Source organism: Scomber scombrus, chromosome 3 (genome assembly GCF_963691925.1).
Source record: "Scomber scombrus chromosome 3, fScoSco1.1, whole genome shotgun sequence".
NCBI classification, from domain to species: Eukaryota; Metazoa; Chordata; class Actinopteri; order Scombriformes; family Scombridae; genus Scomber; species Scomber scombrus.
This window is the reverse complement of record NC_084972.1, coordinates 30,798,510-30,826,497: the sequence shown is the minus strand read 5'-3', so window position 1 is coordinate 30,826,497 and position 27,988 is coordinate 30,798,510. Positions and strand designations below refer to the sequence as shown.

The window sequence follows — 27,988 nt, the reverse complement described above, 5'->3', positions numbered from 1 at the left end:
CCTCGCAAGATGCTCGGGAAACCCCCTGGCGCGGTCGCCATGGATACCGGCGTGGGGGAGGGGTGGGGTTTTAGAGGAAGCGGAAGTGTCAGAGCAGGCGGAAGTGGTACTGCCCTGAATACCCTGAGCAGCGAGCGGAGGACGGCTTGATAAACTCCCATCGTTTTCAGAGAATAAAATCGGGATTCCTAGTACGCTCTAAATGTGAGTCTACCTGCATATCACTCGATTATTGTCTTATGTAAAGATTACGGGTAGTCTTTTTTTTTGGAGGGGTGTTGGGGGGGGTGTGTGAGAGGAGCCCCAGCGGTGGCCCCATTCCTCTGCCTCTGCGGCGGAAGGTGCCTATTGTGGGTTTGGGGCTCGGTGCGAAGGGATTTTAGGCCGGGAACCTGCAACCAAAACAGGGATAAAATAACCCCAAAAAGCACCTGGCGGGAGGTCGACCGTGTGCGTTAAGCTGTCGAGTATTTTTACAGCTCGCACTTCTTACATTTTTTTTATTTTTTAAATATTTTTGAAGGCCCAGATTTCAGTCGATGCCACGCTCGGTGCGCCTGTGTGTGTGTGTGTGTGTGTGTGTGTGTGTGTGCATGCAGTGTGTGTGTATGCAGTGTGTGTGTGTGTGAAGGAGGGAGAGAAGCAGCAGTACCCGAGTTTGGCCATTTTGACAGCTTAGCAGCAGCTAAAGACTAGCAGCAAGACATTTTTGTATAACGTAATGCTTCCTAATTAATCACATAAACGCGACATTAATTTATGGCTTTATTATTATATATATACATGTGCAGAATAGACACTAAAGACTAATAAAAGCAGCGTGAATTATGATTAAGTTTAATGTCTTTTAGCCCGTCATGGCGTTTAGTGAGACGACATGTAAAGCTAACACACACCCTAACCCTGTTTCCCGGGAGTTTCCTCCTTCAAAAAGGGCCGATTTCACTCTTTTTTAATCTGTAATAAATCATGTTTAGTTGTTTTAAACCCTTCAATATCAGCTAATTATCTGCAAAAACCCTCCACACACACAATCGAACACCGCAGTTTTAACCCCCTCATATATAATTTTTTTATCATTATTTTAAAATAATAATAGCGTACAGTGTATCAATGTCGGCTTAAATATTAATATCTATATATATTACACTATATCTCTCTTCCTCCTCCTTCAATCCAGATTGAACTGGGTCATGTTAGCGTTTAGCCGCTAATGCTAATGCTAACCCGCCTATTCCTATGTTATATATGACGTGAGGGTTAGCATGCTAAGCTAATGCTAAGGTAATGCTAACCCATCTATGTTATACTGTGCTATATATGACGTGAGGGTTAGCATGCTAAGTGCTAAGCTAGCGGGGTATAATCTGTCTCTCCATCTTAAAATTCCGCAGGGGGATGTGACAAGGAGGGCGTAGCTGCTGCTTTTTTTTAGCATGGCAAGGCCAACTAAAAAAAACAACAACCTTATGTTTCGTTGTCTTTTTAAAAAAAAACCTGGATGTTATTTTTTATTATTTTAAAAAGCTGATATCATTGATTGAACACCGTGTTCCCCATTTTCTTTACGGTGCGGTTGCTGGGTAACGATTATATTAGCTAGGTTGCTAGGTAACGATTATATTATATTCGCACTGTGTCGATGTCCAGTCAATTGATTGGACCTAATCAAGAAAAAAGGACTAGATTTTGGTCAATAAGCAACGTTTTGTTTGTTTTTTTACTACTTTATAGAATAGAATAGAATCGTTATCGTCATTGCACAAGTACAACGAAATTGGATGCAAACCTTTGGTGCAAAAACACAACAAAACAAAAAAAATGCAAAAGAATGAATAAATAACAGCTCCATGTATTGCACTTAAAAGAATGAATGGCATATTGCACTCTCCAATAAGCAGCATTTTAACAGCTTGACATACTGCACTTCAGTTCTTAGCAATGGCTCTGTGATTTTAAAAAAAAAACCTTTTTTTTAAGTGTATTTGTCCGATGCTAAATGGTTATTAGCTTTGAGGATGTTAAATTGAACCATGTTAGTAGGTATGCATTATATGGTCTGTTGTCCAAATGACAGCATGGATGTGTGAATGCCACATGTAGTGGTTCACTTTCTAAAAAAATCACCCACTCGCTGTTAACCTGGAATTATACTGCCAACATATGCTCCCCCTATCTGTGTGTGTAAAATACTGCTTAGCCCAATTAATTTTTATTTTTTATTACTGTCGGAGTGATAAATCCCACCATTTTCTGACTTATTAAGTACAATAAAACTGCTCTTTCATGAGCATGGTGTCTCCACTTAAATTCTCCATTGATATATATGTGATTATCATTCTGGTAACACTGTAGTACAGACTCTTTTTTTTAAATAGAAGACCTCAGGTGTTTTTTTTTTTTTGGCAAGGGCGTGTTGTATCACATCATACCAATACTTCCACAATTTCCTAAAATAATGCAATGTGTGAATGAAAGGTGTGGTTGGCAGATTTTAAAAAAAGGACTCAGCCTTCACAGATGAAGAACAGAAACTATCAGTGTTGTAGGGACTTAGACTAAAGATAATTTACACTTAAAATCACTCAAAATAGTCTGTCAGAGTTTGAAAAAGGTGGGGGTTTTAGGCAAGGGCGTGTTGAATCACGTCATACCAATACTTCCACATTTTCCTGAAATAATGCAATGTGTGAATGAAAGGTGCGGTTAGCAGATCCCTCAGCCCTCACAGATCAAGAACAGAAACTGTCAGTGTTGTAGGGATTGAGACCAAAAGATAAATGACACTATTGATTAACTTAAAATAGTATGTCAGAATCCATAAAGTAAAAGCCACATTTCACATAATCATCACTGTAACTGTATTTTAATCTCTGTAGAAAATCAGGCAGAATATTACTTTTTATATGTGAGTATCATGGTAGCATATTATGGCTTTTTTCTTCATTCCCTCCTAACGCTAATATAACTCGATTATAAAGGAGAAGTGACGCAGATATTGAAGATTCGTCCAGTATGAAACAAGCAGATTTCTCTCATGTCACCCACAACAAATCACTGGTTTACACTTTAAAGCAATCTCAGATTTCTTCTTAATGAACGCCCTGATAATGCAGGAAATGGGTATGTGAATTTATAATGACCAATATACACTAATGGTTCGACCATTTAGCCTTTTTTTTTTTTTTTTTTGGTAAACTAATGGAAGTGCACTCCCTATAAGCAGATAATTGATTTCTCGATGCAGCCCCTGAATCAGCACCGAAAATGAGCTGTTGTTGCGCTCCCAGCTGAGAGGCTATTAATTGCTCTGCAGATCATTGGACGTGCATAAGAGTGTCAGCAGCAGCACATTTCAGCTAATCTGAGAATGAGGTTTTTTGTTTTTTTAATGTATTTGTGCCCTCACAGATTTTTCCTTTTTAGTTGTGAGGTCTGCAGTTATGCTGTCGCTCAACACTCCCAACATACAGCAGTCCTATATTAAAATAATTAGCATGACTTGCATTGAGATGTGTAGGCGTTACTCAGTATTAACACTAGGATTAATATTCTGCAGCATTTTCTTTAATATTTCAAGCATTGAGATGTTTAACTGCAACTAACAATTATTTTCAGTGTTGATTCATCTTGATTTCTTTAATTGATTAGTTGTGGGTTGCAAATGGTTGAAAATGGTGAAAAATGTCAATCACTGTTTCCTAGAAGCCAGAGTGACGTCTTCAAATGTCTCCTGTCTGTCTGCAACAGTCCACAACCCAAAGATATTGAGTTTAACGTCATAGGGGACTAAATAAACCATCAAATAATTATATAAGAGAAACTGGAATCAGAGAATTTGGACGATTAATCAATTATCAAAATAGATAATCTTAATAGTTGGCAACTAATTGATTAATTGAAATGAAAGAAATCTTAGTCCGTAGTCTTAGTACATTTTCTATTACACTGCCATCACATATTATGTAATCGGTTAATCTGAATAGTCTTATAGCCAGATTTTAAAGAAACATGCTGACAGTTCAACTTCAAATTGGTTAGACCTTAATTAGGTTATTGACATTAAGATAAGAAGGTTATAAATGTTTATAGGAAATATACAAATGGTGTAGTGTTTAAATACAATTACAGTTGCCATGTTAAATAATGGCTGTAACACTGGAAGCAATGAGAAGAGTTTTATCACATGCTGTTCTAATACGGTGACTATTAAATGTGTTCACACCCTTTGGGCATTTCTTTTTTTCCATGATGAGTATTCGAACATGAAATTACACTTGATCTCCTTTTCAGCGTTGACAATCAAAAACCAAAGGGGCAAATAAACTTAATTTATGTACAATTCAAAGTATAATGGAGATGATTTACTTTAAGCATCAAGGTGTGACACTGGAGTGGACAATATGGATAAAATATTATATTGTGGTATATGTACTGTTATAAAAAAAAATCATGATACAAATGTTTTAATACAGTATCTCGAAAATCAGTTGATAATTGATTAGAAAAGAACATGATGGCAACATTTTGGCTAACCTAGCACTGAAACTTAAATACGTGATAAATGAAGCTGCTTTGTTACATTGATGTTAAATTCATACAAAAGTCTTAAAACTGCTGTAAAACAGTCCTGCTCATTGACTTCCAGTACTGTCCATGATGGTTCAACACAGTCGAGATAATAAAACGTTACCACTGCATTAAAAGTAGGGGTGCGACGATTCACCAAATCCACAATTTGGTTCACTTTTTTCTGGGTTTTATTAAATCAACTACAATTTGGAATATCAAGAACACTATGAAGGTAGATTAACTGTATAAATCAACTAAGTCTACATATTGACTAACTAAGCAAAAATAGATGAATAAACATTTCTTTTCAGACCAGTCTATATATTAAGTAAATTAATATCGGCCAGGGCTTTTATTTGCACCAGTTAGGGCACCAGGCCTTTATTGGAAGCAGGCTTATATTAGAGAGATGCCTTTATTTCTAATTATCTCTATTTGATATGTATATTTGCTTATGTTTTAATACAAAGCCTCTTTGTTTCCAGATCTCATTCAGTTTGCTTTGTTAATCTTTTTTGTTACATTTTTTTGTTACTTGGCACCAGAGATGACTTTTCGCAAAGCTGGCTAACTTCCGATTAGCCCTCAGCTACCTTGAGTGTGGATAACATAATGTCATCGTGCAGCTCTTCTACACTTTCTAAACATTAACGGATAGATTAGATCAAATAGTCATCATGAAACACGCCATTTCACAGTTCTTTTCTTTTTTCTTTTTACATTAGTAGCGTTATGAGAGCTCATCATGACCACAACTGGTAGCTGCGGCCACAGGCCGGTATTCAGGGGGCTTTAAAAAGGAAGACAGGGCCATCAGTCATGGTTTCAGTCTCAGTTTCAGGACAGTTACAGCCCGAATAATAATAAACAGTATTACACATATCACACCTGGCTGACAAATTTATATTGGATCAGGAAATATCATCATATCCTCCAACCAAAGTATGAGTTGAGTTAGACCTAGAGTCAACGGTTATCAATAATAGGTAGTAGCTAACCAACATAAGTAATGAAATTGATAAAGCAATGAAGATAATTGAATGGAAGATGAAATTATAGCAGGAATTTGAATAACTGCTTTTGAATGTCATTAGCGTTTACCAAAAAAATTCAAAGTAACGGATAGTGTTAGTTGCCATGGATGCCTCAGTGTCATCTGGTGGCTTTACATAATATACATTTTTAAAATAAATGGGCTAAAAATGTCAAATTGAATTAAATATACATAATGCCAGTCCTATTTTTATGTTAAATACACCTGTATCCGAACCCAGCTTACATCATGAAGACAAGGAAAGGTTCAAGATGAAACAGTGGCACGGTTAATGGAAGAATTAATCAGGGGAAGGATACGAACACCTCTCCAAGGCCCCAAATATCAATTAGATCAATCATTATAAAAACAGTTGGGGGGAAAAATACGGCACAGCTACCAACACAATGCCTGTCTTCAAATAACCAAATCAAACCTTGCTATCCATGTGAGAAGAGTACTAGTGAAAGAGGCCAACAGGGGGCGCTACAGCAACTCAGCACGTAACATATTCTGAAATAAAATTGGAAGAAGGCTCTAAGAACTGATGATAAAAAGTCAAGCTTTTTTTACCGTCATCGTGACGTCTGGTAGTGGCACGTCAGGAAGCGAGGATGTTGCATTAACATGAATTCAGTAAATCAGAAATCCCAGAGTAAAACCTGCTGCAGTCGTTTAGAGAGAGTGTAAGATTTAAGAGATTTATTTTCCATCAAAGAGTAACTCAAACAAAAAGTCAGATCCGCACAGGAATGACTTGAATCAAATGTTAATATCCTGCAGTGGTGATGTTATACTCAGTCCGATCAAGAATTTACGGCAGGACGTGACAGTCCACATGAAACGTAAGAGGATGAGCAGCGTTACAAAGAAGAATAATGGAAAGAATTGCAGTCTGTAATAGAGCTGCAATCTTTAGTTTATTAATCAATTATAGTCGATTGACAGGAAATTAATAAGCAACTATTTTCACGATGGAATAATTATCATTTTTTCAGTGTTGCTGCTTGTAGCTTCATGCTTTTCAGTGTCATACATGATAGTAAATTGAGTATCATTGGGTTGTGGAAAACTGTTCAGACAAAATAAGACATTTACAGACCTCACCATAGACTCTTTTATTATTAAATTAAATTATGACAGGCTTTTTCACTTTTTTTATAGTCAAAACAATGTATTAAATCAAGAAAATAATCAGGAGATGAATCAGTGATGAAAATAATAGTTTCAACCACAGTGTTCAGATGTGAAAAGCTGATAGACATTTCCAGATACTGTAATTACAGCTAAAGGTGCTTTTTTTTACTAAATTTTTTATATCTTTAATTTAGAGCAAGAATCAATATTTTGTCTCAAATTAGATATAAAGTCAACAAAACCTAATCACATCTGCAGTGATTTAATAGTAAAACAATGAAGTTTAAAGTTTTTTCGGGGTCAATCCAAACAAAAGTGATGTTTATTTATAATCAGGACTCTAATTTTAGAAACTTACCCGTTAGTTACTCTAAACAGAGCGGAGACTTATTTCATTGGAACATTTTCTATTTAAGTCTCATTACTTCATGGTTGTGTATCATGTCATTTACTCTCCCCTCTCCTCTTGTATGGAGGTCAGAGGTTAGGTAAGCTTTAAGCATGCTTGAATACAAACAGGGGGGGTGGTTGAATCTCCCTCTGATGTTTTTTTGGGGTCACTGGGCTAAGTATCTAAAACCGGAAACACTGTCATAACTCATCCATCCATACATCTATCTGCAGGATTCAGGTGTGATAGTGTCTCTCTCTTTGAGCAGCTTAAATATAGTTCACATGAATTAAATATGCAGATGTGGACATTTTAAAGAAGGTTAAAGCACATTTTGGAGACTTTACAGTGTGATGTAGATTATAATAAAGGAGATGGGAGGCGAGGCTGTGGCCTACTTAAGACCTACAGATTCATCTGGAGAGCAAGAAGCCCTCGGGGGTGAAATAACTGGAAGCAGCCATTTCACTGGAATTAAAAGGGCTTTTTTAAAAAAATGTATGTGCTGTTATTTCTTTACTGTTAGGATACAATCAATCAATTTTTTTGCCAAACTAGATTATCAGCTTTTTTTAAAAAGCCACTCACAGGCCGAGGAGAAGAAATAGGAAAAGGTCACGATGTTGAATTGATACCAAGCACAACTTTAAATGTGGATGATGCATCGGGATATTTTTAAGGATTTAATTAAAGGCAATAACTTACCCGAGAAGGTTACTAAAATGAGACTTGGTTTTTTAGTATCCTCATGAGACCCTCCGCCCCCCATATTTAGTCGCTCTTTCCCCGTCTTCACCAATGCTCTACATAACAGACTCTTAATGTCTTGCACATCAATATTTCTCACACTTGTCTTTCTAACGTTATTATTACCTCTTTATACTTTATTTTTGGCAATTCCAGCTGTTAGATGGAAAGGCTCTAAACACTAACTTCATGTTTTTCTGTTCCCCCCCTCCCCTCCTCTTCTTCTTCTCTCCGCAGCCTTAAGATGGATAAGAACGATCTGGTGCAGAAAGCCAAGCTGGCAGAGCAGGCCGAGCGCTACGACGACATGGCGGCTGCCATGAAGGCTGTGACAGAGCAGGGCCTGGAGCTCAGCAACGAGGAGCGCAACCTGCTCTCTGTCGCCTATAAGAACGTGGTATGGCATCCATATAATGACTCAAATACCCCCCCCCCCTCCGCACACACCCACCTAGAAAGACGGATCAGGGCACAACTAACTACAAATTTGGTTTTCAAGTGTAGAGCTTACAGTGCTTTTTTTTGGTTTGGCTGAAAATAAACAATTTTTTAACCAGTTTTCTTACAGATTATGCTACAAAATGCAAATATTAGACTTTCTTATATGAATTATTAAATGCTTGCCCTGCTTTACTAGTAAAACTTCTCCAGTAAATTAAGCTGAAGAATAAAATGCCCAAATAAGAATATAAAGAACTAATATATGAACTCAGGTTAACATTTAAAATCCAAGTAAATACATGAGTTTGCAACAAATCCCCATTTTTATCAGAGCAAATGTGTTTAATGCTGTTCAGGTGCATTTTCACAAAGTGAAACAATGTTTAGAGGCAGCTTGAAAACACAGATAAGGTTTATTGAAACACAAACGAGCAGATTCACACCAGACGTGGCAAAAACCAGCTACAATCCTTTACAAAGTCGACACATGAGCAAAGGGCAGGGTTCGGAGGAACATTCAGAGAAACTGAAGTTGTAGGTGAGGTTTGGAGATCTCTCTGTCTGAGCTGCTTGTTGTCAAAAACAAATGTTATTCTGGGAAATTGACTTTTGACCCAAAAACAACAGACAGAAAAAGCCCTCCAGCGGTCAGAGTCATGTGAAAACTCTCATCCAGCGGTTCTCCATAGCATTAAAACTGATATTATGATGCATTCATTCAGCTCATTATATTATCACAGCTTTTTATCGCTCAATTTTGTACTAGAAAATACATTTTTACGCCCTGCGGTGCATTTTAAGAGGATTTTTAACTCCTGTGGCAGCTGGGAACATCTCCCTCCGAACGTTAAGGCCTCTGTTCTTTCTCAAATGACTGCCAAATTTTTTTCTAAGGAAACCTGCACTGTGGGACTTTAGTGGAACAGGACATCGTGTGCAGGAAGCAGCAATGGACTGCACACTGTAGCTTATCTTATCTTGGCTCATCACTCACTAAAGTGTCATTTATAAAGGCAAGAGCTGTACTGTATACTCGTTAGTATTAATACTATACAGGATGCACAGATACCAACCTGCCGAACCCCCCCCCCCCCCCCCCCCCCCCCCCCCCCCCCCGCTGCTGCTGTTGTGTGTGTGTATATATTTATAGTATTTAACAGTGACCGTTAAAATGTTTTGCATTTGGTCCAAGGCAGAAGCTCCCTTTATTTTACATTATATAATATAATACGTAGCCAGTGAGTCGCTGTGCTGCTTTTTTATTTTTTTTGTTTTTCATGAAGATTTTATACTCTTAACTTTGAAGCACAAATTATGTAAGAACAGCCTCAGGTTTTCCAGCACTGCTGCTCTGTTTATCGTTGAGGTTTTTTTTTCTTTTTCTTTTTTTTTTTTTTTAAAGCTCGCCAGCATCGAGTACCACTCAGTACTTCTTTTTTCTTTTTTTTTTGGTGCATGTTTCAATACCAGCTGAAACCAGGAGAATAATATCTGTCACTCTGTGGGTGTGTTTAGTTAGGAAATAGGGAACTCGGCCACACTTACTGTATCTCTAATGATACTTATATATTTATTGTGATTAACATTTTTAGCATAGCCATATTTCCATCATGTCCTTCATTAAAATGATGGTAAAAATCATTGTGTAGCTCATTTATAATGCAAAGAATCTAGTAAAATAACATAATACAAAATAAAACTACATAATGTATCTCGCTTGATACTAATATATATTATTTTTTATGGTTGATTTTCATTATTTAGTTAATATTTTAGCATAATGAGGCTTTATGTCATTATAAGGACGAGGAAACTGCCGTATTTCATCAAGTACTTCATTAAAAATGCTCATGTTGTTCATATATAATGCAAAAAATCCAGCAAAATAACATGATACGAAATGGAAACCACTTAATCTATCTTACATGATACTAATATATATGTTTTTATGGTTGCTTTTCATTATTTAGTTAACATTTTAGCATTATGAGGCTTTATGACGAGGACGAGGAAACGACCATATTTGAAATTCCCATCACGTACTTAATTAAAAACCATCATGTAGTTCATGTATAATGCAAAGAATCCAGTAAAATAACCAAAAATGGAAACCATATGATTGCAGTTTTAATCATGTTTACCCACTATCACTATGAGTACATATTAATTCAGCTGTCTCTTAACATTTCAGGTTGTCTTTTTAATGTCGTTTTTTTTTGGTTTAACGTTCTCCTTTTTCTTCTTGTCGTTGTCGCCATTTAGGTGGGGGCTCGCCGTTCATCCTGGCGCGTCATCTCCAGCATCGAGCAGAAGACAGAGGGGAACGAGAAGAAACAGCAGATGGCTCGCGATTATCGTGTGAAGATCGAGTCTGAACTCCAAGAAATCTGCCACGACGTGCTGGTACGGAGAGAGAGGGAGGGAGAGGGAGGGATGGTAAAAGGGCAGGCACAAAGGGAGGGAGGAAGAGGAGGGGTGTGAAGATAGAGAAAGCAAAAGAGAGAAGGAGAAAGGACAAGATAGGTTGTGATGTGGAGCGGGGAGGTAGAAGGGGACAGACGGTTAAAAAGAGGGGGCAGCGGAGGAAAGTGAGAGAGGACGCTGGAGCTGATCCCTCCTGGCTGAGGAAAGAATAACAGTCACATGGCGTTACTCGTGGAGAGAGGCTGTAATAACGTCGCTACCAGCGGCACTAGAAGCTGTCGAAAGAGTCGTCAAACAAAGCTTTAATTTTCCTCCTGTTGTCCACCTCGCTGCTCCTCTCTTCGCTTTTATACTGTTTTTTAAATTATTTATTTACTTGATGTTCAACTGTAAAGTCAACACAGTGCACCACGAGTCATGTGAAGTTACTTATAGTTTATGAGAGAGAGAGAGAGAGAGAGAGAGAGAGAGAGAGAGAGAGAGAGAGAGAGAGAGAGAGAGAGAGAGAGAGAGAGAGAGAGAGAGAGAGAGAGAGAGAGAGAGAGAGATGAGAGAGAGAGAGAGAGAGAGACGAGAGAGAGAGAGAGAGAGAGAGAGAGAGAGAGAGAGAGAGAGAGAGAGAGAGAGAGAGAGAGAGAGGATAAAGACATGAGGGGTTGTTTTGTTAGTGCTTATATTTTGTAAACCTTGTGTTGCTTTATTTTTGTGTTTTTTGAAGTGGTTTCTATTTCTATCAGCTGGAGGCCATGAGCAGGTGTTTAAACTGAAAGTAGCGACGCATTTAAGAAAAAAGAAAAAAAAAAATACAGGCCTGTATTGATGCGGGTGTGTCGCTACAGGTACAGACGAGAGGATGAAACATGATCCAGGATTCACTCAGTTTGAGGAAAACATTTGCGAGTCTGAAGGCAGATGCCAAAATAAAGCTCAGTGGTTTATATAACAGCATGAGACTGGATAGTTAAGTTATTACAGACACTAAGAGTGAGTTTTACGTCGCACCAGCTTTGATTTAAACACTGATATTGTAAAGTAGTCTACCTGGAGTGTGCATGCATCTGATTGGACGACAAATTGCGTTGCTACATGATGAGGCACTGCGTTGTGATAAGTCAAGTTAGGTTCAAATGTGCTGCTAGGTGAATATTTGCAGCTACACATGGTGATCTAATCCAACTTTTGCTTCTCATACCGTTTAATTCTGTTAGTTTTCATGTTGTATTTAAACATGATGTCATCCAGCGTCGCTCTGAATCGGCCAGTTAAATTCAAACAAGTGTCTATTCATAGGTAAATTACTTTTTATATGAGCAAGATCATTTTAAAGTGTCGTAAAAGTCATGACAAAGGATGAAATGATTGTCACCATAGTAACAGAGTTGTAAAAGTCCGTCCTCGTAGTATGATGTGGCTCTACTAAACCTCAACATGTGCCGCAACGACCAGAAACACCTCCGTAAAGTAGTTAAAGTATCTTTCATTTTAATATTTACAAACCCTTGCTTAAGATTGTGTGTGAATCTGATCAGAGTCCCTGTTGTGGGACATTAATGGTTTTGCATGTGCTGTTTAATTATTTATTTATTTTATTTATTTAAGATTTATTTGGCAGTGACAGTAAACACATCAATCAACATGTTAGTTCACACCACAATGTAAATGTGTCAGAATTTGGCCAAGAGGTGAGTTTTCATCTGTAGTCCCCGAGCAGCAACTTATAGCCAAGCACAATAAAAAAAAGAAAGAGAAAACAGAGAGAAATTATATTAAAATAAACATTGCATTATAACACAACATTAATCAGGGTCCTCACAGGTCCTTAAAAAGTCTTACATTTGGGTTTTGATATTCAAATATATTCAACCCACTACAACAGTAAAATCCTGCTATTGCATCATTATTATTATGTCTCAGCAGTATTATGTCTTATTTTTTCCTTAAAGAGGTTTTAAAAAGGTTTTTTAAAGTCATTAAATGTATGCAGATACCCTGTTAATACAAGCAGTGAGTAAAAGCATTTTAACGCTGGAGATGTGCTGTTAGAAGTGCAGCTTCTGGTAGAAAGGGAGATACAATGAGGAGAAATGCAGTGACTGAAGTTGAGGCTTTAGGTTCAATCTAAGCAATAAAAACATGTTAATCTTTAAGCAAAATACTAAATCCTCGCCTAGTTTTTGTCAGTCAAACAGAAGCTGAAGTAAAAGCTCTGTAATTGCAGCCGAACCAAATAATAAGACCTAAAAGATTCGAGCTAGAGCGACTTCCAAGCTTCACTCATCTGCTCAAAGACGCTGTTGAAAAGTGTTGAAAAGAGAAGCAAACACAATAAATATTTTAGGCCTTGCATACCGTCTTCAGCCCTCAAACAACCCCCCCCCCCCCCCCATCCTCCGACTCTGCACTTCTTTTCCAGGTCCCGACTAGGTTAGAGCAGAAATCGCACTCAAGGTCAAAGCAGACTCGAAAAAATGTTTTAGCGCCTGAGCAGATTTCTAATAATATCTTCAAGGTCAAAGCAGAATCCTCCGCAGTGATGTAGTGCTGTAGGAATGAAGGGAGGGAAGGACGGGTGGAGACATGCTGTCCTTAAAGCAGCAGCGGGAGAGCTTTTGGAAGAAGAAAAGAAGGAGGAGGAGGAGGACAAGCTTTTGATGCATCCACGACATGAAAGACCTATAAGAGTTAATCAATCAATCAAACCTATGAGGTCGTCTTTCCTAATATATCTTACATTTATTTCCCATTACAATCAGATACGAACTATTTTAGAGATGTGTTTCTATAAGGCAGAAACAGCACCATGTTTTATTATATAGCTAAAAAAAAAAAAAAACATTCAAGACAAGCTGTCATGGAAAGCAAGTCTTATTTTATAGTTAACAGCTGACCTGAGGCCTGTTGTCTGCTTACAAACTGGATATTATTGCAACCAGACTGGGTGTAAAACAGCTGGAACATGCCACAACCTGGTCCTGGCTGCTGGATGTCTGGCAGCGAGCAGCAGTAGGGAGAGAGAGAGAGAGAGAGGTTTGTTGCTTCTGCTCGTTATGTTTCGGTCGAGATCACAGCTGCGTTAGACCGCTGCAGACTCCTCGCTGCCTACTGTGTCCCCGCTGTGTGGACATTGTTTAATAGGAGAAGAAGAAATAGAGATAAGCAGGGACGCTCGAGTGGTTAAATGAGGCATATTTGGGGGGGGGGGTATGAGGGGGCAAATAGAAGCGGGAAAAGTAGGAGATGCATCCCAGTATGGTACATTTGATAGAAAATCAAAGGAAAACTAATGGATCATCATACATATATACATTTTTTTATATATTTTAATAGAGGCAACGTTTCCTGGTGGAGATACTACTCATGAAATCCAAAATATTTTTAAAATGATTTGTGGAAATTTTACTAAAAGTGTTAAATGAGATAACTAGTAACATCTAAATAAATAAAAGTAGCTAAAAAGAATAATTAACATGTCATTCTCCACTCCTGCCTGTTTAAGGGTTAAGCACAAAGTCAGTCCTGCACTTTAATTTACAACATTGTTTATAGTGGTGTTTTTTTAACGGGGTGGTTTATAATTTAAGGGTTGGGACCCCTATAATGGCCCCAAATTAAATCTGAGGGGGTCACAAACTATTGAAGAAAGGGGGAAAACATTTTAAATAGAAAATAATGATTATTTTTCTGACTCTTCCCCTGGATAGTTAATAGCTAGTTGGCCTTAAAGTGAGATTGAGTATATAATCAGTTAGAATAACATTATAAAAACACCAATTACAGGTTTTCATGCTTGAATTTAAATGGCTATTGCTGTTAAATTGATTAATCTACATAACAAACTGTTATGAGATGTTGTAGAAACAGAAAAATACCTCCTTTTTTCTTTTTTAAGGGAAGAGCATTATCATTTTTTTTCCTGCAACGTGACTATTAGTGTAGCACATTTCAACAACAAGGCAATTCAAAGTGCTTTACATAAAACATTAAGTTAGTAAAAAATAAATACGATAAACCCTTACATACTGTTTTATGGAGAGCTGTAAAAATACTTTATTCCTTTAGCCTGAAATTTGATATATTGCCCTAATGTAACCCAGAATATACAAAAAAGGAAATATATTTGACATATATTCACATTCAATATAAATCGTTGAAATAGCTCTCATGTTTTATGTAACATTGGACTATAATAGTGTTTTTTTTATATAGTTTTGTTATCATAAAAACTAAAGTTTAAACTCTCTCTGCTCTCTGAAAGCTTCATTAAGGATAACTCATGTTTATCTGTGACTGATGAGGTCTTTATGCATGATTTGTGGTTCATAAGTTTGTTATAGAGACTAATTATGAGAGGAAATACTGTGACGGGTCAGAAAATGAACAGTATGTGACGGTTAAAAGTTTTAAATTGGAAATAAAATGAAGCTATAATAGATACAAACTAGAGAATAAAACATTTAAACATGCTGCTCTGTTTGTCAGCCATAATCTAAGAGTTGATCTACGGACCGATGACTTTGTAAATTAATCTTAATCCGCTGATTTCAGCCCTGGGGGTCCGTCCCAGTGTCTGTGTGACATTCCCAGGCTCAGGTTACCGGAGTCACCGGATTACAAACAGACTTCTCGGGTTGGTTTTAAAAAGGACTAAATGTAATCACTTGAAACAAAGCTGGTCTCAGTGAGGAGTGAGGAGATGCTCTGAGGGGGTAAAACGCCCCTGATCACATGATCTGAGGGTAAAACAAGCAATCAGATGAGGACAGCAGCAGGAACAAGAATGACACACATGCTGTAAGTTAGCGACACCCCACTGGCAAACTTAACCTTCTTTCTTTCTTTCTTTCTTTGAACAAATCATAAAGAGCGTATTAATCAGCTGAGTCAGAGCAGTGAGGGTGTGTTAACTTATAAGAGCTCTTTTATTTCTTTAATTTATATACAGCAGCACACACACAGCAAACATGTTACAGATGTGATTAATGTCACACATCAGCATTTTATTTTTTTTTGACATTTTATAACACAGGTCTAATTAAAAGGATATGACCGTATTATAGAGACTCAGTTAGGTCCCGGTGTAAAAGCAGATTAATGAAGGCGTGGTCGATGACTTTTAAAAGATCTTTAATCTTAAAATTTCACACTGAGCCGGATCAAATTTTAAAAGCATTGACTTACAGCTGTTTTTCCTTTTCATCATGTGGATTTTGTACTGCCGAAGCGTGGTTTAAGGCATCTGGTTTTAAGGATTTTAAGGGGCTAAATTATCTCCGCTAGTAACGTCACGTAGCTTAATTAACCTCAAGGAACGCTGATAACTATGAGAAACCCTGAACCTCTCCGCTAGCTTTAACTTTACTCTAAAACAGCACGGCTACGATTCTAACTTCCAGTGCTGCGTGCAAACATCAGGGTCCCAGCGAATCCGTTAAAATGTCTTTAACTGTCAATAATGATGAACTTTATTTAAATAGCACTTTTCTTAAGAAATAAAACCAAACGAGGCAGATAAAAGTAAAGCAACAAAGAGCACATAGGCACAGAAGTAATCGATCATGATGAATAAATTAATAAAAGAAAATGCTCAGTGAAACAATTAAAGTTGTACAGCAATAAAATAGCAATTCAAACCGTTTTCCAAAAGCTTTCACAAAGAAAAAAGTTTTAAAAAGTAACTAAAGATTTAGCATGTCTTGAGTTAAAACTGAGCTAAATCTGAACCCACTACAACAGTAAAATCCTGCTTTTGCATTAGTATTATAATTATGTCTCAGCAACGGTATTATATTTTCCTTTAGAGGTATTAAAAAGGTCTTAAAAGTCATTAAATTAGTTACTTAAAATGTGCAAATACCCTGATACATAGCCCCAACTATGCTAAGGCAGGTATGGTCAGTCTGTCATCTCTCTCTCTATCTCTCTCTACCCCCCCCCCCTCTCTCTCTCTACCCCCCTCTCTCCTCCTCTCCTCCTCTGTTGCATTTTTAAAAACATGCTAGAAGGAAGTGCGGACTCAAACAGGAATAACCTCTTTAAGGTTTGAGGTGTTGCTCTTCAGTCAGTTAGTCAGTGATGACGGTGATGATGTTTGGACCAGAGGGGGATTTTTTTTTAAAGTTCTCACAAAAGCCGCAGCAGTGCAGACGGTGACGGTGACGGTGACGGTGACGAGACGATACAGACGTCATTAAACATTAACCGTGACTGTGTCAACATGTTAATATGATGGATGAATAAAGAAGACACTGACAGGTAGTGTCTTTTATTTTCCGTTGACACAAAAGAAGAGACAAAATAGAGAGCGAGAGAGAGGTGTTGGTTATACACTAACATTTTATTTTTTACTTTATTTATACGACATTTGACAGGAATAAGTATCAAATAACTTAAAAAATAGCTGACAAAGTTGATATTAATGCAGAATAATGTCACTTAAAGTATTACACTGACACTTTAATAAAGGGGCAAAAGAACGGAGGGTCATCCTCGTTAGCATTAATAAACAGTACATAAAGGTTTCTAACACATTATAACCGTAGTTGTAAGCAGATATTTTATTTTAATGCAGTCATGAGGTGAAGTCTGTATAAACTGATAATGAATGATGATCTAGTAAAACAGTTACAGTATAAAATGTTGTCATAGCAACTATAATTTACTGTACATTAATACATGCTTAACTGCCTTCATCTGCTTACATTATAGTCTTATAAACCATTTATATATAACACAAGTGACATATAATGTATTAGTACAGTTTGTATTCATAGCAGTTACAGTTGCAGACACATGGGCAACTTTAATAAATCAAACTCTACTCATCTGCTTACATTAAAGTGTTATAAACAATTTATATAACGTTTGTATACTTGGGCTACATAGGTGGACTTAACGTTTACATAAAGGACAAAGGTTTCTAACACACTGTAAACAGATATTATAATGCAATCATGAAGTGAGGCACATTATATATTAAAAAGAACACTGTTAAATAGCTAATATATATCAAATCTGTACCCATAGTAGGTATAATTGCAGACAAATGCTCAACCTTATTAATTTATTAAATGTTTCTATAGTTCTGCTACATAGCTGGACTTATTTTTGGTTCATTAGCTGCTGTAATAATTGTGCTTTGCAGCGTGTTTGTGTCTAATAATCCTTTAAATTCACTGATCTGTTACTCGTACTGAATTTCCTGGATCGTATTTCATGTCTCGACGCTACATGAAGCAACACGTCCTCCTCACCAGCTCATCCCTGCTGCATTGTTCATCGTGAGGCCTGCTCACAGTCTGTTAATAAAAAAACCTTCTGCAGTGGAGTCGAGTTGTGACTTTTACTCGTCCACTGACACCTTCTTCTTTTTTTTTTTTGTGCGGTTCTTCTGCCTCCAGCTGTATAAATAACAAGAAGCTGCTGCTGCTGCTGTCCTCTGTTTCACGTCTCTCTGTTTTTTTATAATAAAACTCTTCTGGTCTCGTGTCCGTTTCAGAATCTGCTCGACAAATTCCTCATTCCCAATGCATCTCAGGCGGAGAGCAAGGTGTTCTACCTCAAAATGAAAGGAGACTACTTCAGATACCTGTCAGAGGTGGCTTCTGGGGACTCAAAGAAGGGTGAGTGTCTCTTTAGTCTCTGTGTCCCTCCAAAATCAAATGTTTCTAATCTTTTCTTTCAGTCTGATCGGGTGTTTTTAAAGGAGTAGCAGGTAGATGTAGTGTGTTAAAGTGAAGTTAAATTCCTGCTAAAGTACAATTTAACTTGACTTATGTTTGCAGACTTGGGGGCAAAACGTGGATAACTTACTCAGCGTCCCACTCGGCTAATCAAAGCTTAAGCAAAGTGTCTTTTTATTGCTCAAACAACAAAAAGTCGGCCCCTGTTTGCTGAGTAAATATTCCTTTTATTTTATGAAGCAGAGCTCGGTATGCATTTTTTATGGCTCGCAGTAAAAAATAGTCTGTTTTATGGCTCTAAAGAAGAGCTTGAAGCTTCTGTTAATTAGTGATCCACTCATACTACAGCCTGAAGCAACGGTCAGCGCTGAGACTCACTAAAATACTCAAAAATACCTTCAGTCAGAGAGTGAAAGAAGGAGAGAGGGGGAGGGGAGGGTTAAAGGACACATGAAACACAAAGGTTCATGGGAAGAGTCTCAAACATGATGTCATTTATTCACGTGATATCACAAGTCACCGACGTTACAGATTCAATTTCATCATAAAAGTATTAAGTTCGTCTGCTTATTTCCTTTTTATACCGAAGCTCCTGTTAATGGTTAATTAGACCGTTGCCGAGAAACGGTAAACCATAATAGCTTGTTGCCACGGTTATCAATCAACTGACTGACTTTCGTGGCAATGAGCCAAAGCACCGACACCCATTGTATTTCAAAGTGTCCGACACTTTGATTTATGAGGAAATGCTTCCAAACTAATCACATTTTCCCATCAGACTCGGCTGGAGTTTGTGTTTAGTGCCACGTAGCAAATGTTGGCATGTTAACATGTTAAAAGAAGAACATTTGAGCATGTTAAACAATATAAATAGGCTAAATAAGGCTGCAGATAACAAATACTTTCATTATCAATTAATCTGCTGATTCCTCTCTCTGATAAATCTTTGTGGAAGTGGTGGAAAAATGCTTGTTAATCATTTTTCTATCCAAGGTGATTCAAATGTCTTTCTTTATGTTCAGCCAACCGTTCAAAGTCAAAGATAATTCAGTTTTCGGTCATGTATGAAATAGAAAAGCTTTATATTCTCTCATTTGACAAGCTGAAAGCAGCAAATATTTCACATTTATGCTTTTAAAAGATAAATTAAAGGATTATTTGTAGCTCTAGTGGAAAAAAATCAACCTTGTAACATTTGAAAGTGTTAGCATATGGAGGTTAGCATTACCTCAAAGCACTGCTGTGTCCAAGTGTAGCCTCACATAGTTCAAAACCTACCTAAAACCTACTCGGTCGTTGTTGGTTCCTGCTGTCAGAGAGCAGCGTCCACTGCAGGTTAAACATCAACAGTCTCCTTATAAAGTTTATTGGTGTAAATTGCATCACAGAGATAAATATCCATCATCACATCGTGCAGCAAACTTAGAAGTAACTGTTGTTGTTGTTTTGTGGTGCAGACACGGTGGACAACTCTCAGCAGGCCTACCAGCAGGCCTTCGACATCAGCAAGAAGGACATGCAGCCAACACACCCCATCCGGCTGGGCCTGGCCCTCAACTTCTCCGTCTTCTACTACGAAATCCTCAACTCGCCCGAGCAGGCCTGCTCTCTGGCCAAGCAGGTGGGTTCACATTCAAAACACGTCATTTATTCACGTTAAAGGCTCTGGATCTGATGGAGCGTTTGGGTGGTCGAGTGGTTAAAGCACGGACCACATAAAGGCAGCGCGTCTGGGACCTTTGCTGCAGGTCATTCCCCTCCTTCTCTCTCCCTGTTTCCTGTCAGCCTCTCTGCCAAAAGGCTCTGAATTGGAGTGTTTTACGTCAAGATTGCAGCAGCTTGTTGCCCCTGGCAGACCTGCAGGTTTCAATCATGTCCAGTAAATAGTAAAAGGAGCAGAGGGAATATTGTTTTTAGGATGTGGGAATGTGTGTATTGATGATTTTGTCATTGCAATTTTGCACAACTTTATGAATTTTATTGATTTTAATGTATTGTCTGGTCCATCTACCTGCTCAGGGACTACGGGGCAGAACATAGCAACTAGTTAAAAACCTGGTGCAATGCATCTCTCCTTGTTTTATACAAGGTTAATGTTATGTTAATTGTGCACTGTCCCTGTTTAAATTAAATAGAAATAGCAAATTCCAAATAGTTGTCACATGCTAGGTAGTGAGGTCCAGAGGAGTATGGTCAATTTGAAATAGTTAACATGTCTCTTAATGTAAAAGTGGACTGTGTCAGTACTCTGAAAGCTCCACCTGAATCAACAGTGTGATCATGTGGAGCAATGTAAAGGTGTCCACTGCTGCTATGAGGGTAGCAGGGTGAAATTAATTCAGTTTCTTATGTTGTTAATAGTTATGTTGATGTAACAAGTCTCACATGAAAGCTGGAACAGGAATCAAAGATGAAGACTAATTTGCAAATCGGAGGCACAAATCAAATCGAGCATTACTCCTAAGTGAGCTCAATTTTAAGCGTCAACGTCATAGAAACAGATTTCATTAACTGAGAAAAACCTTAATCTGTGTGTGTGTGTGTGTGTGTTCAGTTCTCACAAATATTAACGTCGGTTGGTGTTACATCTCCGTTTTTTTTCTCCCTCTGCAGGCTTTCGATGAGGCGATCGCCGAGCTCGACACCTTGAACGAGGACTCTTACAAAGACAGCACGCTGATCATGCAGCTACTAAGGGACAACCTCACTGTGAGTATACACCCAAAAAAAATAGATTTTATTTGTCATTCAGATTATACACCATAATCTGAAGTCTGTGAAAAAAGGGGATGCAGTTTTATAGCACATTTTTTAACATTTGATGTACATAATGTTTACATTTATTAATACCTTCTGTCACACTGCTGCAATTTCTTATTACATTTTATGCAGTGGATTTTTATTTGAATTTAGCTTCATTAAATAATGCTGCATACATTTACTTCAGTGTTTAACAGCCTTAAACAACGGCCGCAATCGAACACTTGAAGTAGTAAATATTTGACCACTTTATCTTGTGTCCACTGGCTGTGTTGACAGAAGTGAACCCAAGTGTTCCACACCCAGTACACCCAGTACATTCAATACTTCCTTTTTCACACACGTCATTAGGTGGAGTCACTCAGCTGTATTTACATATTCAGCCACACGCAGCAGAGATAGAGAGAGAGCAGCGTTAGACTTTATTTTCTTAACGAACTCGAGATAACGTTAAAACCGAGCCCAAGTTTTTAGATCACGTGTCACGTCGAGCTGCGGCGGCTCCCAGTGATCCCAGTAATCAGTGTTGGTTATATAATGCTGTTATCCAGTCTTTCATAATACTGACAGCAGCTAGAATTAAGTTTGATATTTAAAAAAAACTTTCAGCGATCCAAAACATTTGGCAGTAAATCTTTGGCTTTGGTCTCAATCCAGGAAGAAAAGGAGGATTTATTTTCTGACATGGATCAGACAAACGGGGAGGCTGAGACACCAACAATAATAATAATAATAATAACAACAACAACAATAATAATAATAATGAATAATTCTGACATGGATCAATAAAAATAAGAAAATAACAAAGAAAAAAAAATTATAATAAAATAAATAATAATATTGAAATAAATAATAATTTATAATAATACAAAATAAATGATAGTTAATAATAACAAATAATGTAATTTAGATAAAACTAATTATTAATAATATTACATCATATAATAATAATAATAATAATAATAGCTTTATTTGTATAGCACCTTTCATACAATACATACAGCTAAAAGTGCTTTATAGCTAGATACATTTCATACATACCAAGTGCTTCACAGGACATAAAGGGGCGTAGAGCGAAGTTTAGAAAGAACAAAAAAGAAAGAGGAAAGAAATAAAAAAAGAATAATATAAGATGAAAAATAACAATTAAGAGTATATTAATAGAAAAATAGATCAGAAGGGTCTAAGCTGCCATCTTATATTGTCTCTAATGTATGGCAGCTCGTTAACTACCGTGCCTACATTTTTATAGCAGTGCAGCCATCACACTCTGTTGTTGAAAAGCATCAGTGGAAATGTAGTTAGAAGCTGGAGAACGCTGCAGACGAGGCACAATAAGATAAAGATAAAGATCAGATGTGTCTTTATTGATCCGCCTCAGGAGAAATTCAAAGTGACACAAACAGTATAGAGAAGAAATAGTAGCAGCGTAGGAGTGAATGTGATCAAATAAAATACTATATACAATAAACAGTCCCTGTAAGTAAAGCTGCTGTGTTCATGATGATGATGATGATGATGATATGGGGCAGAGTGTGTGAGGATGTGGGGTAGACGTTTCCCCTTTAGCCTCTTTTGACTCCAATGATTGAAACGAGTCACAGTGGTTGCAGCGCTGCAGCTCGTTGACTTAATATCCTGTTTGCTTCACTTCACCGTCGAGCTCAGTTCATGTTTAGTGTTTCAAAAAAAAACAGACACACCTTCATCATTTCCTCCTGAAGATAAAAATATAGTTGTTACATAACGTAGAGGATGAGACTGGAAGTGTAGGACTATAAAAGTTCCTTCTTTCATCCTTTACACCCTTTACAAGCATTTCTTCTTCTTTTTGGTTTATATTTCACTTCCTATATATGTTATTTTGTTATTTTAACATGTTCGATTAGATAAATTAAACTAAACTACAATAAAAAAAAGGCCAAAACCACCACTGCATTAGTCCTTCTCCCAGTACTCCCAGAGCTTTCTCACCATCAAACCCACTGATTCCCGACCCTAAAACAGCTGGTCACTGAAGTTTATTAGTTTGTTTGTTTATTTACACATATAAAAAAATAAAAAATACACAGTAATAATCAGTCAAGAGGAATATGAGGCAGTATTGCCAAAAAAACCCTGCAGGGGCTTTCAGAGTGGCACCAAAATAACAAACACATAGTTCCATGTTTCACATAATGAACATATAATAATATACATTACATCATCACTACCAGACTGAGAACATTGTGTTGTTTTTAATAAAATAAAGTTCAACACAGGCAGTAAAATAGTCCCAAAAGAAAGATTACAGTCATTTAGTTATTGATGATTGATTTATATGTGATGATATGACTGGGATTATGGAGGCAGTGGTTAGTTAAAAGAAGTGATTTCAACTATTTGGAAATGAAAGGAGCACACAGACCCGCGTCCAGGAACATTGCATGTGCTCTCTTAAAACAGCTCATGCAGTATTTGTTCGCGGTTGCAGCACTTCGATAAAAAATAAAAATGAAACGGCAACAGCATCAGCAGATGAGAGGAAATGTTAAGGAAGCCTGAACGTACATTGTTAAGCGACCATTCGTCCGTTTGTTCCCTTTCTTACTGTTATAATAGCGTGTTAGTCATTAGAGCCGCACTGTTTTATAAGACAGACTTTCACATTTGTTAAAAGCTTTAATTTAATATGTGACTAAATAACAAAGAGAAAGCTTTTACCGCTTTGTGAAGACGCCACTTTAGATAGAAAACCTCTATATCTGGACTAGCTTCTTATTTTTTTGTTGTATTTAAAATGAAATGAATTATCACTGACATGTTTCCTCTCTTTCTTTCTCTTTTTTCTCTGCAGCTGTGGACATCAGAAAACCAGGGAGACGAGGGCGAAGCCGGCGAGGGAGAGAACTAGAGCGCACTTCACTGTTAACCCATCCCCACTCTCTTCCTCCTCCTCTTCCTCCTTCTTCTCCTCGTCCTTCTTCTTCTATCTCTTCTCTTCTTCTTCTTCTTCTTCTTCCTCTCTTCGTACACATAAACAGCCCGTTCATTCCCTTGTCCCACTTTTTTCAAGCCCAGCCTCCCGACCTCCCTTCTGTATAACCAACAGCATGAATAGTACCCGACCTTCACAAACAAATATAATAAAACATTTTTTTATTTTAAAAAGGAGGGGAAAAAAGAGAAACTACTCCATCATCACACTTCCCACCCCAACCCACACAATCCCTCCCTTCCTCCCTCCCTTCCTCCCTTCCTCCCTTCCTCCCCTCCCTTGTTCATGGCACTCCAAGTCCAGGCCAGCAAACTAAAAACCACTGGCCGGTCTAGTCTTACAGCACGCAGGGAGCAGCGGTTTTTATCCAAAAAAAAAAACACCACAAAGTAAATTAATGTCTTTTTTTTTTTGGAGCCCACATCCCTGTCTTTTTTTGTTTTTAACCCTCCTCCTTTAAATCATCCCTCCTGCATCTGTTCCGTTCTTCCCTCCTTTTTTCCTAACATTTCAGTACGTTCTCTCACCTTCCTCCCAGCCCCTTCCTCCTCCTTCCCCTCCTCCTCCTCCTCCTCCTCCTCCTCTCTCTAGCGAGTTAATTGCATTTATATAGTTGTCCTCCATCCCTTCTCTTTTTGGCTTTTCTTAGTGTATACTGGCAAAAAAAAAAATGGCTGGTTTTATTCCACTTTAAACAAAACGAAAAAAGGTTATTAAACTGTCCGTTTATTTTCAACAAACACTGTGATGCTTAGTTTTTCCTCCACATCGCCACCAGAATTTCTCGATTTCTCGTCTTTTTATTTTTTATTATTATTAACGGCAACAACGATATTCAGCTCGGGGAGAGGGGGGGTTTGTGGGTTTTATTTTTTTGGGAGGGGGGGGTTATTTTTTGTTTGGAAACAGCAGTGGGTGCAATTCTGCTGAGGTTTATACAGAAGGGTTCCTCCTTTACAAGGCTGTATTGTGACACTGACAAATATTTAAAAAACAACAACAACAACAAAACACACAAACACACACACACAAAAGCATTTCTACCTGCTGTGTAATCAAACACTCACCTTTCTTTATTTTATTTTCTTCCTTTTTCTCTCTCTCTCTCTCTTTTAACACCGCAAATCCAAAGGGACTCCCCCTCACCGTGGTTTATTTTTTAATAAACGACATTTAATTTAAAGTATATTTCCAATTCGGTGTTTAACCTATTAAAATATATATGTTTAAAAAATAAATAAAGATAAAATTGAGGAACATAAAAAGCATACATTCCATCTTTTTAATGTTTTAAGAGGATTTTTCGACCTTTTTCACATCAAAACGGGACCTGCCTGCTTCCTCCTCCTCTTCTTTATTAAGGTGCTGTTTAAACATCAGTACTGCTGCCCCCCCCCCCCCTCGATATAATCCTTCTTAATCACATGTTCATCATTTCCTCTCCTCCACCCTTCCCCCTTCTTTAAATTTTATTGTTTTTTTGGCTGTTGCTTTTCCTTTTCCTTGTTATGTATGTATGTGTGAGTATGAATGTGTGTGTGTGTATAACAAATCAAACTAGCACCTTTTTTTCCTCCCCTCCCCCCTTCCTCCCTTTGCCACCCCTCTCTCGGTTTTTTTTGAAAACTGTAAAATTGTAAAACATTTTTAGAGCTTAACTGTAAATCTGTCTTTTTTGGAGAAACACAAAAAAAATATATAAAATTGAACGGTTTTGTCGATGTTTGTTCGTTTTAACACCTCGCTTGCAAAGAAGCCGTTACAGTCAGCTGCTGTGTATGCTTTTACTTTTTCTTTTAACCATATTTTATTTTGGTACTTTTTTCTTTCCCTCCTCCTCTTCCTCTTCCTCCTCCTCCCCTCTTCATGCCACCCCTCACCTCCTCTTTTACTGCTTGTACTGACAAGTCTAGAAAAGTCCTAAATTTTCTCACTCGCTGCTGAGATGGTGCGACCTGCGAACAAGAATGCATGCCTTCATTTATCACCACGTAAATCTACCGAAAAAAGCACCGAGCGGGTCGGTGGAGGGGGGATCGTAAAGAAAAACACTCCGTGGATTGACACTTGAACTTGAGCTGCTCTCTTTCGCTCTTTCTCATTTTTACCGCCCGCCAACATAAAAAGGCAGTGAGTCCCAGGTATTGATCTGATGGTTCAGGATCAAAGAAACTGCCTTAAAAATGCCAAAGTTGAGATTTGAAAGTTTCATTTATTCATTAATAATTGGACTCAAGCTGAAAAAAATGCAGAAAAAAGCAAATAAAATACAATTTCAGTTCAAATTTGTCTTTTTTTTTTTAAGAATAAAAAAAAAAATGATTCAAAAGTTGAGACTGAAAGTTATATTAATTCATTAATTGGACTGAAAAATGCAGAAAAAAGCAAATAAATTGATTTAAGCTCAAATTCTTGTCAATTTTCTTTGTTGAATCAAACTTTTTGAGTTAATGCAGATCATGTTTATTTTTTTAAGGCTAAAAAAATAAAGGCTGACTTGCCTAAATGTGAATCAGGAAGCAGTGATATATATTTTTATTTTAAGTGTCACCCTCGGCGCTGTTTTGAATCCAGGACAGGTACGTGCGTTGAAGGAGCCAAAAACAAAACAAAACAAACAAAACCAGAAGAACAAAAATCTCCCAGCAGCCGATCAGCCAATCATCTGTTTGTGGAAGTAGAGAAAAAAACAAAACCTGATCACGGATTTCGGAAAAACGAGAAGAGGCGAATATAATAATCCGGTTTATCTTTCAGCTGCTTTTATTTTTATTTTATAGAAAACAGAGAGAACACTGAATCAAGCAGTAAAAACGGTACATTTTCCAGCTCTTTTTATTTGAATCTGATCTTTTTTTTTTTTAATAATATATGTGCATTAAATGACGATAACACACCTGCAAGTAGCGCTAATCCCAAACTAGACTAGTTTCTATATCTCAAGCTCGAGCCGGTCGAGCCCTCGTTTTTTCCCCTCCTCCAAAAAGTCGAATAAAGTGGATTTTTTTTCTTCTTCTTTTTAACGTCACCACTCAGTGTCACAATAACCTTGTCATTAACCATCTCGACATTCCACTCTGTAGGTGTAGAAAAGTCATGTCTCAATGTTTTTATTTTTGTTTTTCTCTCTCTCTCTCTATCAATCTCTCTATCTCTCTCTCTCATATCTCTCTCTCTTTTTGCTGGGGACAAAAAAAAAATGTTTTCATGCACTGAAGTTTAAAAGGAAAAAAAAAAGAAAAAAGATTATGATTCCTCCCTGCCGCTCTTTTTCTCGTTAGTTGAACAAAAAAGAAAGAAAGAACATTTTAAAAAAAGGCAGTTATTCTACCGCTTTATAAAGGAAAAAAATGATCCCATGCAGTAGTGAATGTGGCACCGAGCCTGTCTGTATATCTGGTATCTCAAATCATTTTTTGTTTTTACTGACCAGTATTCTGCTTAAAAATAAAAAAAAGGAAAAAAAAAAACTACCCAAAAAAAAAAAAAAAAAACAACAAAAAGTTTTTGCTTCTGTGACGGTTTTATTGCTTAGCGCGCACGTGGTTGTGAAAATTTAGACTTTTAGCTTAAAGAAACACCAATAATAAATAAATAAGAAAAATGAAGAAAATGACAAAAAAAAGGAAAACCCCCCTTCAACACCTTTCCCCCCTTCCTCACCACCACCACCCTCTACACCCCCTGGTTATTGACGTAATACTAGATTTGTGTATGTCTTTTAAAAAAAAAAACAACAAAAAAAAACTCTAGTTTCACCTTACATGTTATAAACAGGACAAAAAATGTAAAAGACAATTTAAAGTGAAATAAAGGTTTTATCAGTT

General features: G+C 37.3%; 1 protein-coding gene and 1 long non-coding RNA gene across 2 annotated transcripts in view; one reads left to right on the top strand and one right to left on the bottom strand.

Annotated features, from left to right (window-relative positions):
- The window catches only part of LOC134004709 (uncharacterized), a 478,899-nt gene that overhangs the window by 14,563 nt on the left and 436,348 nt on the right, over positions 1 to 27,988 (bottom strand). The window lies entirely within an intron of this gene.
- On the top strand, positions 88 to 27,988 carry ywhaba (tyrosine 3-monooxygenase/tryptophan 5-monooxygenase activation protein, beta polypeptide a). Its single transcript, XM_062443873.1, has 7 exons — positions 88 to 204; positions 8,118 to 8,277; positions 10,584 to 10,724; positions 18,241 to 18,364; positions 19,882 to 20,045; positions 21,038 to 21,133; positions 24,021 to 27,988. The coding sequence occupies exons 2-7, from the start codon at positions 8,125 to 8,127 to the stop codon at positions 24,075 to 24,077; spliced, it is 735 nt and encodes a 244-aa protein (XP_062299857.1). The 5' UTR covers positions 88 to 204; positions 8,118 to 8,124; the 3' UTR covers positions 24,078 to 27,988.

What these genes read in the sequence shown, in the direction of transcription:
- ywhaba (XM_062443873.1), top strand. Translation starts at nt 8,125, where the DNA reads ATGGATAAGAACGATCTGGTGCAGAAAGCCAAGCTGGCAGAGCAGGCC. An exon ending in TTCTGGGGACTCAAAGAAGG is followed by an intron (nt 18,365 to 19,881) that starts GTGAGTGTCTCT and finishes TTTGTGGTGCAG; the next exon opens with ACACGGTGGACAACTCTCAG. An exon ending in CCTGCTCTCTGGCCAAGCAG is followed by an intron (nt 20,046 to 21,037) that starts GTGGGTTCACAT and finishes CTCCCTCTGCAG; the next exon opens with GCTTTCGATGAGGCGATCGC.